The sequence below is a fragment of the Dryobates pubescens genome, chromosome 7, assembly GCF_014839835.1.
Source record: "Dryobates pubescens isolate bDryPub1 chromosome 7, bDryPub1.pri, whole genome shotgun sequence".
NCBI lineage: Eukaryota > Metazoa > Chordata > Aves > Piciformes > Picidae > Dryobates > Dryobates pubescens.
The window spans coordinates 10,486,401-10,504,030 of record NC_071618.1 but is presented as its reverse complement, the minus strand read 5'-3'; the positions used below and the strand labels follow the sequence as shown (position 1 = coordinate 10,504,030).

Here is a 17,630-nt window from a genome sequence, read left to right as displayed (position 1 = left end):
CTAGTCATGAGGTCTGTGGTGACAGGTTGGACTTTATGATCTTTGAGGTCTCTTCCAACCTTGATGATTCTGTGTGATTCTTTCAAACACAACATCAAATAATTTAAAACATCTCTTTATTCACACGCACTTTAACTTCCCTTTCCTACCCCCTACACAGGGACCACAAATTTAGTGTAACCCAAAGAAAGGCTTACTGATATTAATAGTTCTCGTATTGCTCCCTGTAAGCTTAATCATCTTCCCTGCCAGTCATGATTTTGATAACATGTGTGTCCTGCAAGCTGCAAAACATATCATCTCCTCCTCTTGCAGATCTAAACAACTATAAAAGAAGGATCTCTTCCCAAATACCAGATCTTCTCAAATCATATCTATATTAAAAAATGTGAGAAAAAAAACATATTTACATTTATACCAAAAAAATTTATATTATACCAAAATATATGGAGGAATTTTTCTCCAGTGATCAAAATGATATAATGACAAAGAGACAGGGAACTGCAAAACAAGGATTAAAGAAATATTTGGAAAGTTACAGAACTTCGTGCTTATATTACACAAGCTGACATAATTCTGCCTTTTAAAATATTTCAGAAAATACATAAATCTCAGAGAGAACAGTAGCAAAAACCCTATCTTCAAGATAATGACAACAATCAAAAAATCCTAGTCTTAAAAAAAACACACACACACACACAAACAAACAAAAATGTGCAAATAAAGAGGCAAAAATGAAAGCAATCTAAAATGACACGATTAAGAAAATAGAGCATTTACAGTAACTTCTTCCATAAAGTATTAGTATTAGGTAGTGGAGATACATGGAATTTTTATGTGGGTTTGTTCCAACCACTGAACCAAACTGCAATTCAACACAAGGAGGGTCTCTATGAAGGAGTTGCAAAGACCAGTGTAAAACAGGGTTAGGGCACTTTCTGGCTATATCATCACCAACTGACGCTTGTGTGCTCCACATTTACTGTGAAACCTCTCTGAAGTCTTGAAAAAGAAAGAAAATACTCTAAATAATTTATATTTCCAGATCAGTGAAAAAACAAACAAATCAGTGAGTGCAAAAGGGAAAAGATCGTTTAGGAACAATTGTTAGATTTTTATGTCCTTCCTAACCTACTGTTTAATTTTAAAGAATTCAGGATATTTCAAAGACTTTCATAGGGCTCTAATTCAGGACTGTGCTAATCTCCCCAAGATTCCTGATCCTACTTCAGTAATTTCCTTGTTGCACCTCCTGTAAGATATGTGCACCTATAGATATAGATATATATAGATATATATATCTCTCACATATATATGTATACATACATGTGGGTACAATACATGTAATTTTAATTTAAGATGAGTCATTGTTAAAATTACTATCTTTTCTATAATTTTTGAAATGCAGCACAGAGCAAAACTCTCATTACCTGATCAATTCTTTTAACTTCTGCTTAAATTCTAACTGAATTCATACCAGTCTAAATACAGAGTGCCTTTACAGCAATCAAAGCAGCTTCTCTGGATTTACATTAGCAATAGTACTGATCAGCATCTCTCCTTTTAACCCTAGCAGATGACCTACAATCTTGTCTAGAAAAGGCAAATTAACTCTGCTTTGTTTTCTTTAAGGTTTTCCTGCCCCAGGTAGCTGAACAAGTTAAGCTCATAATGTTTTACTACAATGTGCCTGAAAAATCAATAGAAAAATAGAAAGGGATCAAGACCAAGTAGAATAACAAAGAAAAGGGAGGGTGTTGGGGGGTGGAATTAATCCAACACTATGAAATTAGTAACATCAGTCAAAGACAAGGAAATGAGCATTTAACACACTCCACGTATTGCTTTCTGTAGCAAGGTTTGTAAAGCATATCAGTCTGGGTCAAATCTGTCCCTTTGATTTCATATATTTGAGTCGTAAAGTATTTCATGTAGCTCCTGCTCTCAAAACAGTATTACATTTAAGACAGCCATTGCTTTCAAAGGAGTTCATCCCTGTGTCATTGTAGATTCCTGAATAGAGAAAACTGGTCTGTATTCGCAAATGCAGTACATTTACTTGGGTCGTGTCTCAGGAATCAATCTCAGCTGCTAAATTTTGGAAAGCTAGTGTTACAGTAATGATTTAATTTAATTAATATATTGGGGGAGGAAGTATTTCTAGAATTTATCAGAGTTAAATATAAAAACAAGAAACCATAATGTACTTCTAACTAAATCGGGATCTAAAACAGCAAGCCTGATTTCCTGAACTCCAGTGATACACAAGTGTATCTTGTTAGTTAAACTTACCTTATAATAGGGGTAATTTCCCCAAAGACTGTTGTATCGGAAAGTGTACAAGGTAAAAAAGATACAAAAATTAATTCTGCTTTTACTACACTTTGGACAACATTTCAAACGCATCTTGTTCAGAAACTCCTACATCTTCACAACACTGTTCCAAATTCTGTCAGGTTCTGTATAGAAATATCTACAGGAAGACTTCAGCTGGAAAGCAGAACGGGACTGGAAATCAACATCTCTCGTCTTTGAATGCATGAAAAATTTTAAATGCCATTCCATAGGATGTGTCTATGTTTTTGTTTTGCTTCCTTTTTTTAAGTGCATAACCTGAAGCCAGTGGAATCCAATCCCCATATATACTCAGCCCTGGCCCTGCTCCCATAATGTAACCAAAGGGGCAGAGCCTCCATGCTCCCCAGTAGCATGGAGTAGTGCTGGGGCACCTTCATGAGCAGAGTGCTGAGCACTTCCAAATTTGTTCCCTTCAGAAAGAAAACCTTCTTATCAATACTGTCAAATATCACCTTAAAGCACTGTACTGCAATATTAGCAGCTTGAAAATAGCATGAAAAGGATGATTTTGTACTTAGCAGGACATAAACTTTACAATATTCCAAAAGAGATGCATTTGGAACACAAAAAGGTCAATGAACTGGGGGCTCTCATGGCACCAATCTATCTCCATTGATTTCACTATTCACCTGACTTTAAGATGACTGAACTCAGTACAAACACATCCCACTGGAAAACCATCAGCAGTGACGTTAAGCAATGTGCGAACTATAGTATTCTAGAAGAGAACAGAATTAACCAGGTTGGAAAAGACCTTTGAGATCATCGAGTCCAACCTATCATCCAACACTATCTAACCAATTAAACCGTGGCATCAAGGGTACCATCCAGTCTCTTCCTAAACACTTCCAGTGATGGTGACTCCACCATTTCCCTGGGCAGCACATCCCAATGTCCAATCACTCTTTCTGTGAAGAACTTCTTCCTAACATCCAGCCTAAACCTCCCCTGGTGCAGCTTGAGACTGTGTCCTCTTGTTCTGGTGATGGTTGCTTGAGAAAACAGACCAACTCCCTCCTGGCTACAACCACCCTTCAAGTAGTTGTAGACAGCAATAAGGTCTCCCCTGAGCCTCCTCTTCTCCAGGCTACACAATCCCAGCTCCCTCATCCTCTCCTCATAGGGCTAGTGCTCCAAACCCCTCACCAGCTTTGTTGCCCTACTCTGGACATGTTCCAGCAACTCAACATCTTTCCTAAAATGAGGGGCCCAGAACTGGACACAGCACTGAAGGTGTGGCCTAACCAGTGCTGACTACAGGGGCACAATGACTTCCCTGCTCCTGCTGGCCACACTATTCTTGATGCAGGCCAGGATGCCATTGGGCTTCTTGGCCACCTGGGCACACTTCTGGCTCATGTTTAGGTGGCTGTCAATCAGAACCCCCAGGTCCCTTTCTGCCTGGCTGCTCTTCAGCCACTCTGTCCCCAGCCTGTAGCACTGCATGGGGTTGCTGTGGCCAATGTGTAGAACCGGGCACTTGGATGTGTTAAATCTCATGCCGTTGGACTCTGCCCATCTGTCCAGACTGTCTAGGTCCCTCTGCAGAGCTCTCCTACCCTCCAACAGATCAACACCTGCCCCCAGCTTGGTGTCATCTGCAAATTTACTGATGATGGGCTCAATACCTTCATCCAGATCATCAGTAAAGATATTGAACAGGATGGGGCCCAGTACTGATCCCTGGGGCACACCACTAGTGACTGGCTGCCAGCTGGATGTGGCACCATTCACCACCACTCTCTGGGTTCAACCCTCCAGCCAGTTCCTAACCCAGTGCAGAGTGCTGCTGTCCAAGCCACAGGCTGACAGCTTGGTCAGGAGTTTGCTGTGGGGAACAGTGTCAAATGCCTTGCTGAAGTCCAGGTAGACTACATCCACAGCCTTCCCCACATCCACCAGGCAGATCACCTGATCATAGAAGGAGATCAGGTTGGTCAGGCAGGACCTGCCCTTCCTAAATCCATTCTGGCTGGGCCTGATCCCTTGGCCATCCTCTAAGTGCTGTGTGATTGCACTCAAGATGACCTGTTCTATAAATCTTGCCTGGCACTCAGGTCAGGCTGACAGGTCTGGAATTCCCTGGTTCCTCCTTCTGGCCCTTCTTGTGGATGGGCACCATGTTGGCCAGCTTCCAGTCTTCTGGGACCTCTCCAGTGAGCCAGGACTGTTGAAAAATGATGGAAAGTGGGTTGGCCAGCTCATCTGCCAGCTCTCTCAGCACCCTAGGATGGATCCCATCCAGTCCCATGGACTTGTGGGGATCCAAGTGGCTGAGCAGGTCTCTAACTACTTCCTCCTGGATTACAGGGAAACTGTACTGCTCCCTGGCTCTGTCTGTCAACTCAGGAGGCCAGTTGTCTGGAAGACAACCCATCGTGATACTAAAAATTGAGGCAAAGAAGGTGTTAAGTACCTCCTCCTTTTCCTCATCTTTAGTTACCATATTCCCCTCCATGTCCACCAAGGAGTGGAGGTTGTCCTTCTCCCTCCTCTTGCCATTAATATATAAAAGCATTTTTTTGTTGTCCTTCACAGCAGAGGCCAGTCTAAACTCTAAATGGCCTTTTGCCTCTCTAATTTTTTTCCTGCATGACCTAGCAACATCCTTAAACATTTCATGGGTAACCTCACCTTCCTTCCATAGATGATACACCCTCTTTTTTTCTCTTAATATGCTCAGAAGTTCATTGCCCATCCAGGCTGGCCATCTGCCCCAGCAGCTCATCTTCCAGCACATTGGCACAGTCTGTTCCCGAGCCTTCAAGAATTCTTTCTTGAAGTAGGTCCAGCCCTCCTGGACCCCTTTGTTTTTAAGGGCTCTTTCCCAAGGTACCTTCTGAGTTAGTTCCTTGACTAACCTGAAGTCCACCCTCCAGAAGTCCAGAGTGGAAGTTTTGTTGCTGCCCCTCTTAGCTTGACTGCTTATTGAAAACTCAATTATCTCATTGTCACTGGGCCCCAGACAGCTTCCAACCACCACATCTCCCACCAGCCCTTCTCTGTTGGTAAAAAGATGGTCAAGCAAAGCCTTACCCCTGGTAGGCTCACACAGCAGCTGGGATAAGAAGCTATCCTCCATACACACTAAAAACCTTCTAGACTGCCTCCTCTCTGCTGTGTTAAGTGCCCAGCAGATATCAGGCAGGTTAAGTTCACCCATATGAACCAGGTTTGGTGATCTTGAGACAGCCTCTACTGCCTGTAGAATAATTCATCAACCTTTTCATCCTGGTTGGGTGGTCTATAACAGACTCCAACTAGGATGTCAGCCTTGTTGGCCTTCCCTCTAATTTTCACCCACAGGCACTCAACCTGATCATCCTTGATCTCTAGTTCCATGGCATCTACATCCCCCCTGAAGTACAGGGTCACCCCTCCACCCCTTCTCCCTCACCTGTCTCTCCTGAAGAGCCCGTAGCCATTCATTACATTGCTCCAGTCATGTGAGTCATCATTCTAAATAGATATTACTGTAATATTTACCTTGAAAATTTCCAGAGGTTTCAGTCTTTACCAAGGCATAGTTTTCAGATTATTTGTAGCTGGTATTAAAAATAATTAAAAAAAAAAAAGTGACAGGCATATGTAATTTTACTTTTGCAATTTTGAAATTAAAATTTCTGTCATATTTCTTAAAGAATTTACTTGTAAAGTGAGATGTGCTATACCAGATTTCACCACAAAATGATCTTCTAAAAGTCAGGTTTAAGTCTTTGAATATGCCAGGGTTTCTAATCATAACTGTGAATAAATAAAATGTCCTTAGTATCCTAAAGCTCTTCTGTGCAGAAATTAAGCTCTTCTGTGCAGAAATTCAGTTTAAAAAATAGTATCAGGTGAAGGCAATATTAAGAGTACTTATTTGTGTGTAAGTTTTCTATGTACATTTTTTAAAATACATACTTGTATTATTTATTCCACAACAAAAATGGTCTAAAAATAAATTTTCTGTTTATTTGCTATTCTTGATTGTCCTTCTACAAGCGGGACTATATTTAAAAGAATATCTGTTTTTTAATCCAGTGTGCATGTATACAAAACCAAAAATTTGTCTCAGTAAAGAATATTTTAGTTCATTTGAGAATATAACTTCACCTCTAACAGCCATGAAGATATCCCTCTAAATTATAAATTTACACTGATAAAAAAGTATTATTTTTCTGAATCATAAGCATAATAAATAAATATAAGGTAAGCATAAACTTTCCAAACTAGCAAAGTATTTTCCATTTGTTATGTTTGACATGACGAAGATGTTACATCAGTAATTCTTTACATTTATGGCCTTACATTTAGTTGTGTATCACTGCACATGGAAATCTGCAAGATATGTAATTACCTTTTACCATACCTTTTTTTAAATCTATATGAATACATGTCATACAAAATTGAGTTTTCTGAGAAGCACCTGTGAGTGCAATCCCTCAAATACAGAGAGCAAGCTGGCCAAAAAAATGATCAGCAAATCACCCATCAATAAACTCTCCTAAAAGAATGAATAAAATAAGAAAAACTGTAAACATCACAGGCAATCTATCTTTCTCCCTTCCCTTTAAAAAATAATGTCCTCTGGTTCTGGATTGCTAATGTTTTTAAAATGTTTTACAGAGATCCAAGCATGCTGACAGCCTCAGGATGCCATTTACATAAGCATTCAGGCAAACTGAAGGCAATATCTAATCTAACATGCAGAGGATAAGCAAGAATTAAACATGCATTTAGAAAGCATTTGAGGTATCATATTTGCTTCTTGGAAAATATGGCCTGAAAAGTAGACTATATTGCACGTTCTAAAATGCATCTTTTTTATTTTTTCCCAGGTTTTAAAATGGATACATTTGAAAATACAATGGCTTAACTGAGGAACATGCCTAAATTGTAACAACAAAAAAATCATAAAAATGCTACTATCACATCTCAAAAGTGAAAATCTGGACTTTTATCTATCATCTTATAGGTACAGTTTCCCCCTAATTTCATTGAATTAATTTAAAGCATCCACAATTACTTCAAAAATTCTGCAGAATTCCTGAATACCTAGACCCAAATACATTTTTCATTAGTTACTTCAGCTGACACCATCTTCGCCACTGGCTTTAATCAACAAGTAATGATCTCTCAACATCAGCCTATAAGAAAGGTGAACATTCCTATCAGGATCTTGAAGACATTTTAAAGGATCACAATATTGAAATAGAGCTGAAGAAGTTTATCAGTTCAACATTTATAATGACTATTCATCCCAACAATGTTGCCTTTGACCAGTGCTTTTCCATAAAAGCTTTGGGATAATGTTATCTCAATCATAAATTTCAAGACATGTCCATCAGCTTGGATGAAAGAGATGATACAAAGGGTGAGAGAATTACAAATGTTGATCAACTTCAGTTCAAAGCTGTTTACATCATCACCTGTTGTCTTGATCTTTACGGACTGGGAGTGTGTCAGATACGTATCTTCAATGTGCATATTCTTAAGGAGTAATACACACCTTTCATATATCTGCCCTGTTCGTAAAAAAGGGCCAGATCACAAATCAAAATATGTCAGAATATGTCTCTAGTGCCTCACTAAACTTGTATTCATCAAACTGATTGATGCTGTAAAGTAAGTGAAACTTAGCATGCACTCTCACTTAGTGACATTTGCTCTGCTGTTCTGACAAGAGAAAAGTACAGTGAAAAGTACATGGAGAAGTACAACATGGTTATTTTAGTGAAGTGGCATAAATGTCTAAGAATATGTGCCTCTTCAGTGGGAGACTAAGTAAGGCTTGGGAGTTCCCTCTGATTTGGTCTAAGAGAAGAAAATGATGTATTAGTGTCATGTATAGGAATCCTCATACACATAGACAACTCCACACACACATACACACAAAAACCCCCCAAAACAAAAACAACAACAAAAAAAAGCACCACAAACCCAAACAATGAAAAAAACCAACCCACCCTCTTTATGAAGAGGGAATGGAGAATTAAAGAAATCATCTGTAGCAGATTTACCTGCACAAACTGCTATTAAGATCTCCTACAATTCTTATTGTATGGTTTCTGGACAAGTAACTATGTAGAAGCTCTTAGCCTCCCCTGTCTCAAAATAAGTGACAAAAATATAGTTATGTCATAAAAGGCCCTTTCCTGTTCTCATGTCTAAGACTGCATAGCTCACACGTTCTTCAAGGACAGTATATAGTTTTCAGAGAAGTGGAAGATACTTATGATTTCACTAGGTTGGTGTTGAACAGAACAAGTATCATATGAACACAACTTCATCCAGACTTGTTTTTAATACCGAAATCACTTTGCTAGGATTCACTTAATTTGATTTTAGAGGTCAACAGTGGAAGTGCTTGTACCTGAGACAAAATGAGTACTTTTAGGACAATCCTTCTGACCTGTTTTAGATTTCCACTTCATCTCAAACAGACTCAGCCTCCAGAATTACCTATGTATCATCACTGATGACCAACAGTCTGAACTTTTACATTTCACATAGATATGTCCATACTGGATATCCACTCTTTTCGTCTTCTCTTCTTTTTTGTCAGATGAATTATTTTACTATGTTTTGGGGTATTATGAATTATACTTATTTAAAAGTAATATTTATGAATTCAGCTTATAAGTTACTTTTTAGCTTTTAGGCAACTCATAGATCTAAATACATCATGGATCTTAGCGCAAGACTGAAGCAATAAATTACTAAGTATAGGCCTAACAATTTTTAGGCAGGATAAGTGACAGAAGTATAATTTGCATTTTGATTACTTTTCCTAGAAGAACATGAAATGAAGAAGCAATACTGACACTTTCTCTGCAAGGTGCATATGAAGTGTATGACTTGATACAAAGAGAACTAGTGAACAAAGGAAAATTGAGGGCAGAGCCATGAGGTCCTTAATCATGTGACAGTAATCCCACAAAGTGCTAAATGGCTGCTGAACTAGGGTGGAATCCATTTCATCTACTCTGTACAAGTCAACTACAGTCTTTTTTCCCCTAAATCAGAATGAAGTACCTATCAACACTACGAATGGGATGAGTATCTCAATGATAGACGAGACACAAACTTTCAGGAAGTTGGGTGGAGTAAACTCATTTCTGGAATGAACACCCTGGGAAATTTGCTCTTTTAGGAGTGATCTTGATCCAACAAAGCATTTAAACAGTTGAATGACTACAAGCACGTGCATAGTCTTCCCTGAGTGCAGTGCCGTTCAACTAGCTCAAAACAGGAGATTGAAACAGACTGCCAAATTAGTTTTGGGCAAAAATGTAAATTCCATTTGTACATAATCAGTATTGCTCCTTATATTAATATATCAGTGCACTATTGCAAGAATACTCATACTAAATTAAACCACATATGTATCTCAAATGAGTTTTGAAAAATAATGCAACTTCTACTTTTTTTTAAAATCAAATGTACAAATAGCACGTACAAACATCAATTTATCAAGTCACATTAGTTTCAAATCATTTTAAATAACTTCTAAATATATAAGTGTCACATCATTTTAATAGAGCATATTATTCATTTCAAAACCAGCTTTAAAATAAATATTAGAATTTCAACACATTCTGAAAAGTCACCACCTCAATAATTACTTTGCATTGTTTCCCAATTGTAATTAGATGCTGACCATCAGTGCAGATTTCTGATGGTAAAATTTGTAAGAGTTTCTTCTGATCAGCTTAGGTGCCACTCTTGAATATTATATGAATAGTGTTTGTGTCAGATGCTGGTCTGTATGACCTTTTGTAATGCAATGGTTCTTCTATCACTCAAGCTTTTAGTTTCATAATTCTCATCTGCTCTTTTCTGCCAGCTTAACTGAGAGTTTAACTCAAAACCTAATTAGATGACATATGCTGTTTAGGAAAAAAATTCTTGGAAAAATCATTAGTCATATAAGCTTTGATATTTCCAGATAAATGAGAACAAATGTGATTTAAATTGTTTTAGATAACTTTCAATCATCAGTCGTACTCAAACAAAAGTAGTTGAACACAGTTCTTAGATTAAAAAGCAAAATTAGTACCAAGAGTACTGGCTCTATATTCCTATAAGCTATACCATCTATGTTTAATGATGAAAGCCTTTATTGATATGCATGCTCTTCTAGCAGTATTGTAACTATCTTTTCATACCAGTATCATGAACTTCAAATCAAGGTATTACATTCAATTCCTGAATAAAAAAGGTTTTCATATACTTGTTGAGCACCTAGGATGACAGTCAAATGATATAATGCTGCTTTTAACATCTTTTTAAATAATGTTGATATAAAAAGAATTGGTGCATTTATATTTTCCTTCTTTGCTATTCTAGGAGGAAAATTGAATTATTTTAATATTACTTTAATTATAATGCACTTACCTGGGTTACACATTTCATTTTAACTAGCACTAAGGAAGGCCACATTCTAAATATCCTCAGCTTTCACTGGGCTAAAGAAACCTGTGTCAAAAAATGGCAACTGATATTTTGTTCAAATATTAACAAATACATCTGCCAGGAGAGCCCTAGAGTCTGATTGTTTTCAAAAAGATTTAAGTACTATCTGAAAAAAAAATATTAAAAAAATAAAAAAGAAAATCAAAAGCTTTTACATTATATGTCCTACTTAGTTATTTGACCCAGTTCTTAATCTGAAGTAGCCAGAATTTTCTTTTATTCCACAGTGATGCCCCCTGATCGAAAGATGACAAGTCATTATGAATAATTGTGTGTTCCAACAGTAAGCCAATACAGTGTTCTGTTAATTGTTTCAATGCAGTACCACGTCACGCTGCATATAAAAATGGTATTCTGGAAATTACAGACATTGCCAAGAACAATATCTGTAAACATAACCAAGACTTATAATGTGCAAAATCTACAGCAATTTATTATGTCACCTTGCTGAATATATAATGAATTGAAATTTTTTTCTCTTATATTTTAGTCACTACTGGTAAGTGATTATCAAGACAAGAAAATAATATATAAAGACAACAAACTTAAGGATGCTTCTTGAATTGGAGTTACAATGAGATAACACTGGAATCCAGAACTTATAAACAACACAGAATCTCTACTAACATCCTGACAATATAAAATGCATATGAATGTTCATTGATTATTACTCAAAAATCAAACAGTGATTTTCCAGATTCTATACTTACAAATTTTCAGCATTTTCTAAAAAAAAAAAAAAAAAATCCAAAAAATCCTAATACAACTGAGTAAGAAGTTTAATAGTAACACCTTAATTACAGGACAACATTCTTTCAAAAAAATGGAGTGAGAATACTATATGTTGAAACTAAACCCAAAACTCTCCATGTACAGTAGCTAAATGTGAACTGATAACCCAAGCAGCTCCTGCCTGCAAACTTCCAAAACACAAAGCAATTTAATTTAAAATATTATTCAGAGATCTGAACACGTATAGTGGAATACAGAATATATTGAAAGTAAAATTCATTTTCTTTCAGTTTCAAATAAAGGTACAAAAATAAAGCCTGAGGTTTAGATCTAAAGTACTATTTGTTATAACCAACAGTACTTTCTGTATAGGCATAACTTGCTGGATTGAGAAACCCCCACCATTTCCACACTTTACTGTGAGAACTGACTGTGTCAATGGTGGAGGATGATGTTATGGAAAGGAACAGGAAAGTAATACCCAATTACAAGTTTTAGGTTGACTGTAAACATTACTAATTTTGGTCAAGTGGATGAAAAGCTACCTTCTCTGAATGATGCAGCCCTCCCAGAACACTGAAGGTAGAAATACATTATTTAGCAAGCCTTTCATTGTATTAAGACGGTGCTTACATACATGATTATTGAGTAAAATCAGTATTTTCATTAATTTGTTTAAAAGAAAAGAAAAGGCAGCTCATCGTAAAAACCAACCAAATACTGTGCACCTAAAATGCAATTAGATGTCAAGCTAGTTTCTGATTCTTAATCTAAGAATTACCTAGATATCCAACACTCAAAAAAATATTCTTTCCTTACACACAAGAAAGCTATTTCCCAATTGAGTTTTAAAAATAAACATGCACAGAACACCAGAAAGTCCAGCCAAAATACTGCAACAGTCACAAAGTATTCATGACAAGTTTCTAGTTTCACCTCTACACACTGCAGAGCAGACAACAAGCAAACACATCAGCACACTCACGGCTATCAGACCGCTGGACCTGCTAAACGCTCGCCTCTATAAGCCACCAGAATGTACCAAAAGACTCCAAAGTAACCCAGAAGCACCAGCTCAGGCCGCATCTGGAAGAAGCACCCAGTGCGCCCGCGGGCTGTGTTCTCCTGCAGCACCTCGGACAGCAACCTTCTCGGCAGCAGCCGCTGACCCTCTATACGGACCAGACCTGTCCAGCTCAGCTCGGCCCCGTCCAGTTCAACACCATCCAGTTCAATCCAGCCTGGCCCAAATCCACATCACTCCTGCACACCCCACACCCATCCAGCAGCTGACAGCTTCCCCAGAAAGAGGAAGAAAACACTAAGTTGCACCCTTGTGGAGGGTTTGGTGATTTTTTTCTTCTCCCTGTTAAACTGTCCTTCATATTTAACTCAGACTGGTTGATCAAATTCTCAAAATATAGAGCAATACCATCTGACACTCAGAAATTAAGAAGTGTTGGTCATTGGCACTGCATTTGTCTGGTTCATTTATACATTTCACAATAATCATTTAAATGTCTAACTTTTTCCCCATCATTATGCAAATATTTTTCCTTATTCAGTCTCTGCAGGGCAAATCATTTACAGTTTACAGCTGCTTTTACACCACGACATTCTGTAAGGCAACTGTACACTTTGCCACAAAGTTCAGTCAAACTAAACTGTGATACAAATATTCACTTTCAGCACATACGTGTTGTTTGGCAGCCCCCAGTAGTAGGTCAATTTCTAGTTAAAGAGTTACTGAAATGTCAAAGATGCTCTTACAGCAGCAGACATCTATTTATATCTGATATGATTTTTACTTATCCAATTCACTCTGGAAATTAAACACATTTACATGATTAGCAACCAAATGCAAAACACACATACAATGAGTGTATGTGCATACAGTTTAGAACCTGGAAACAGTGGAGTCAAAATTACTGATGAGAATACTTTTGTCCAATTTAACAAGAGCAAACAAATACAGACACTTTTATACTTTATCCAGTTAGATAACAGGATATTTCAGCTTCTGGAGGGACTGTGGATTGTTTTTTTCTGGCAAAAATATGTGTGAATTGCACTAATTTATCGGTGAATGAGATTCTTCAGGCACGAACTACTGCCACAAAATTATTTCAGAAGGCCCTGCTGAAGTTACAAAGCACAGAAGTACTGCTAGGCCTTCTGTTCAGGGCAGTGATTTGTATACAGTGTTGTGCTCCACTGCTAAAGCAGGATTTGATTCACACTGATTAAGGTAGTGTTACACTGTAGTTGAGATAATCCAGTTCAGAACAGAAATCCTTCGACTGGGCTAAGCTCCCAACAAACACTCAAAAAGGGGGGGAAAAAAAGCATGCAGGTCGTTATTTCAGGTACCAAGGGTTTTTTTTCTGCCCTTTCCTGTTTTGAGACCCAGACCAACCAATCTTGTGCAAAACTAGAGAGAACTACAAAGACCCAAAGTTGGACCCTGCGTTTTAACAAAGGAAAAGAAAGACCTCTGGCTCTCTCTAAGGGGTCACTGGTGGCACCAAAGAAGGTAGCCGCGGCTTACTAAAATGCTCTCACCATCACTTCCCAACCAAGAGGCACCGCGCTGCACGTTGACATCCACCCTCACTTTCCAGTTTTTCCAAGCTTCACAAATTTTGGCCGAGTGCCTGGAGACACGGTCCCGTTCCCGAGCCGGCCGGATGCCTCCCCGCACCGCCACTGCCGGCCGCTGCCCGGCGCCAGGCATCCGACGTAACCCACCAGGTGCTTTCACCCGCCGTCCCGGGGCCGCCGCCGCGGCTCCCAGGTGGTCCCGACTCCGGCTGCCGTTAGGGACTCCGCACACTGGCATGCAGCCCCCGTCGCTGCCTGCTGCCAAGTCGCATACTAGCTCTCTGGAAGCTGGCAGGCGAGCCGGAACCAATCGCATATTCATGAGGAGGGGGAAATCCAGCGCTGCACTCCCAGAGGACCAAGGATCACCTCTTTTCTCTTTTTCTTAGCCCCCCCAGACCTCCCCGCCCCCAAATAAGCTTCCCCCTCTTTCTGCCTTCTCTTTAGCAGTGCGCTAAAGGCGGCTCCCCGCCGATATCCTCCGCAACTCCGACTGCACCCCAAAAACCACCGCCGCCGGCGCCGGGAGCAGAAACCGAAGCAAGCCAAAACAAGGACCACAGCAGCCACAACAGACGAGGGAGGCACGCCAGCGCGCCAACCAGGGGCAGGAAACAGAGCAGGGGCTCCTACCTTACAATCCTCAGGACACGATTTCACTGAGTACTCATCCGACTGCAAATATTTATGGAGCATAACCTCAAACTCTTCGTATTTCTCCTGAGCGTGCTGGTCGTAGCGCTGGTAAGCCTGGACGCACTGGCTGCAGGAGCCTCCCCCCCTCAGCACCACATCCAGACTGCAGTTCAATGTGTCCGGATTGGACAACCCGGCGAACAACTCCCAAAGTGTGTAGGAATTACAAAAGGAAAGGTAAAAATCCGTCAGGTCCCAGCCGGGCGCCGGGCTCTGCCCAGCGCCCCGCGGCCGCCCTGGCCCCCCTTGCCGCTGGCACACCGCCTCTGCGTCCCCCACGCTGAAGCACTGCCCGGACGAGGAGCTTGGGGGGGAGCAGGTCTCCAGGGGCCTGGCTGTGGAGTTCCCCAGGAAAGCAGCCTTGCCGTGCCGGGGCTCCGTGCCGTTGGTGCGGCTGCCGCGACTGCCTCCGCCGCCGCCGTTGCTGCCGGGGGAGGGCGGGAGGGAGGGCGAGGGGGGAGCGAGGAGCCGGGGCGCGGGGGGCGCCTGCTCCCCCATGCCCGCCAGCAGCTCCGGCTCCGCGGGCTCCGGCTTCTCCGGCGGTGGCTGCTCTTTCTCTCCGGTCCCCGTGAATTTTGCCTCGGCGCAGAACCACAAGTGATCAGAGAGCAGGACTGTGAAAAACAAGAGCGATGCCAGGGACAGTCGCCATTTCTGAGCCCTCTCTGAATCCGCGAAGGGTTTCTCGTTCTCCCGGGGTGCGAACCAGATTTTTAAGCCGTCATCATACTGCCGACTGCACATCCAAGCACCCCTGGTCATATTTTGGGAACGCACAGCCCTGACCGACTCCACCGTGAGGGCTCCTTTGCCAGTGTCACCACAATATGCATTGACTTAAAAGACTGGGTTTTTTTCTTGCCTACCTTCCCTTGTGTCGCTCACCCGCTCGCTCTCTCTTCCACTCTCCCTCTTTCTCCCTCTTTCTTGTTTTCTTTCTTTCTTTCTTTATTTCTTTCCTTCTTTCTTTCTTTCTTTTTTTCTTTCTTTGTTTCTTTCTTTCTTTATTTATTTCTTTCTTCTTTTTCTTTCTCTGAGATACTATTAGGTTTGGCCGCTGGCTTTGCCTTGGTCTCACCACACGAAGCACCCCCAGTCCATCCAACGCGAGTGCCGTGGAGAAGATAAGAGCTATAACGCAGAGAGAGGAGGAGGGAGAGGAGATGGTGGTGGTACTGGTGATAGTTGGTGGTGGCGGGGCTGTGCGGCTGTTCCTTTCCCCCTCTCACCCAGGCATGGTCAGATCGCAGCTCCCCATCTTCCTCCTGAGAAAAGCCTGCTGCCCCCGGACAGCTGCATCCCTCGTCCCCCGCTGCCGACGGACACTCCAGGAGGGCTCCTCACCTCCTCTTCTTCCCTGCTGCCGCCGCTGTTCCTCTTCTTCAGCCCCGAGCCGCGGCACAGATACCTGCACCGCTGTCTCCGTCTCCTCTTTCTCTTCTCCCCCCTCTGCTCTAACTGGAGAGACGCTGCTGCAGGGCTCCCGGACTGCTGCCGAGGATGCTGAAGAGGAGGAGGAGGAGGAAGAAGAGAAGGAGGAGGCTGCCGGGGCCGCCGCCGCTGCTGGTGACAATGGGCTGCGGCTGCCGCCGCTGCTGCCGCCGGGCGCGGTGTCCACGGGCGCACGGGGCGGAACTGCCTGGCTGGGGACCCGCGATGGGCACAGGCATCTTGGGCCCCTGGGCTAAGTTGCCGCCATCTTCGTCCTGGAGAAACACTTTTTGGGGGGGAGCTGTGCCTTTTGCGTCATCTCCTCCCGCGCCGAGATCTCTCTCTATCCTGGCGCATTGGCAGCAGCAGCAACTCTGCCTCCTTCTGACTGAGAAAGAGGAGGAGGAGGAGGTGGGGGAGGCATTGGGGACCACATGGCCCTCCAAAGGTCTAACTCTACTCGTCGCACTGTACTGTAGGGTACCACCTTTCAGCCGTCTCTCCCTCATAGTCTCCTTCTCTTTGTGACCCTGAAACACCATGTCCACATAGGATGGTGGCTGAAGAGGTCTGTCGCTGTGTCTGTCATTGTCATAGCAAGTCACAAAAGGCATATGAAACTTCAGGTGCTGGATCCTAGTAGGTTTTGGCCCCACAGTAAAATGCCCTGACTCAGATGCCTGTCTGTCAGTCAGCAAGCTGGAAAGCATAATGCCCATAAACCCCAAGCTGTTCCCCATCAAGAGATGGGTAAATACTGTCAGCATTTGTATTTCACCTTTTAGATGTCATTGCCTGGGGAGAGACAGAGGAAGCTTAATTTCCACTGGGGTGATGGATTGATGATGATCTCCACTCAGACCCCCAGCAGAGACACTGCCACCTTTTGGCCGTAACCAGCAGGGGCTTTTGCTTAAATAAACAGACTGGTCACTTGTAACTCAGGATGCACCCTAGTGTAACAACAACAGAGAAACTTGGATCCCAAACAAAACAAGAAGAGGTGCCAGTTAGATGTTGAACTTTATCAGATGAGGTCCTTGAGTCATTAGGTTGTCTTGAGAGTGGCTCAGTTGGTAGCACATAAGACCCTTAATGGGAACCTTGTGAGTTCAAGCCTGCAGTGGGCACTATTGTCCTCCCTACTCTAGTCATGGGGTCTGTGGTGACAGGTTGGACTCGATGATCTTTGAGGTCTCTTCCAACCTTGGTGATACTGATACTGAAATAAGGTGTGTTTTCTGGCTGCAGCATAACCAAGATGTATATTTTAGTTTCTCCCTTGGACTATAGGAAGTTTTAGAGTCCATACATTTCCTTGTTCTGGAGACTTTTATCTCTTGCTAAGAACT

The 17,630-nt window shown here is 41.7% G+C and overlaps 1 protein-coding gene across 1 annotated transcript in view; it reads right to left on the bottom strand.

Annotated features, from left to right (window-relative positions):
- NALF1 (NALCN channel auxiliary factor 1) overlaps nucleotides 1-15,609 on the bottom strand; it is a 500,140-nt gene extending 484,531 nt beyond the window's left edge. The window contains exon 1 of the mRNA XM_054163047.1: nucleotides 14,785-15,609. Within this exon, the coding sequence (XP_054019022.1) occupies nucleotides 14,785-15,609 (825 nt within the window). The remainder of the gene's footprint in view (nucleotides 1-14,784) is intronic.
- Between the last annotated feature and the right edge of the window lie 2,021 nt (nucleotides 15,610-17,630).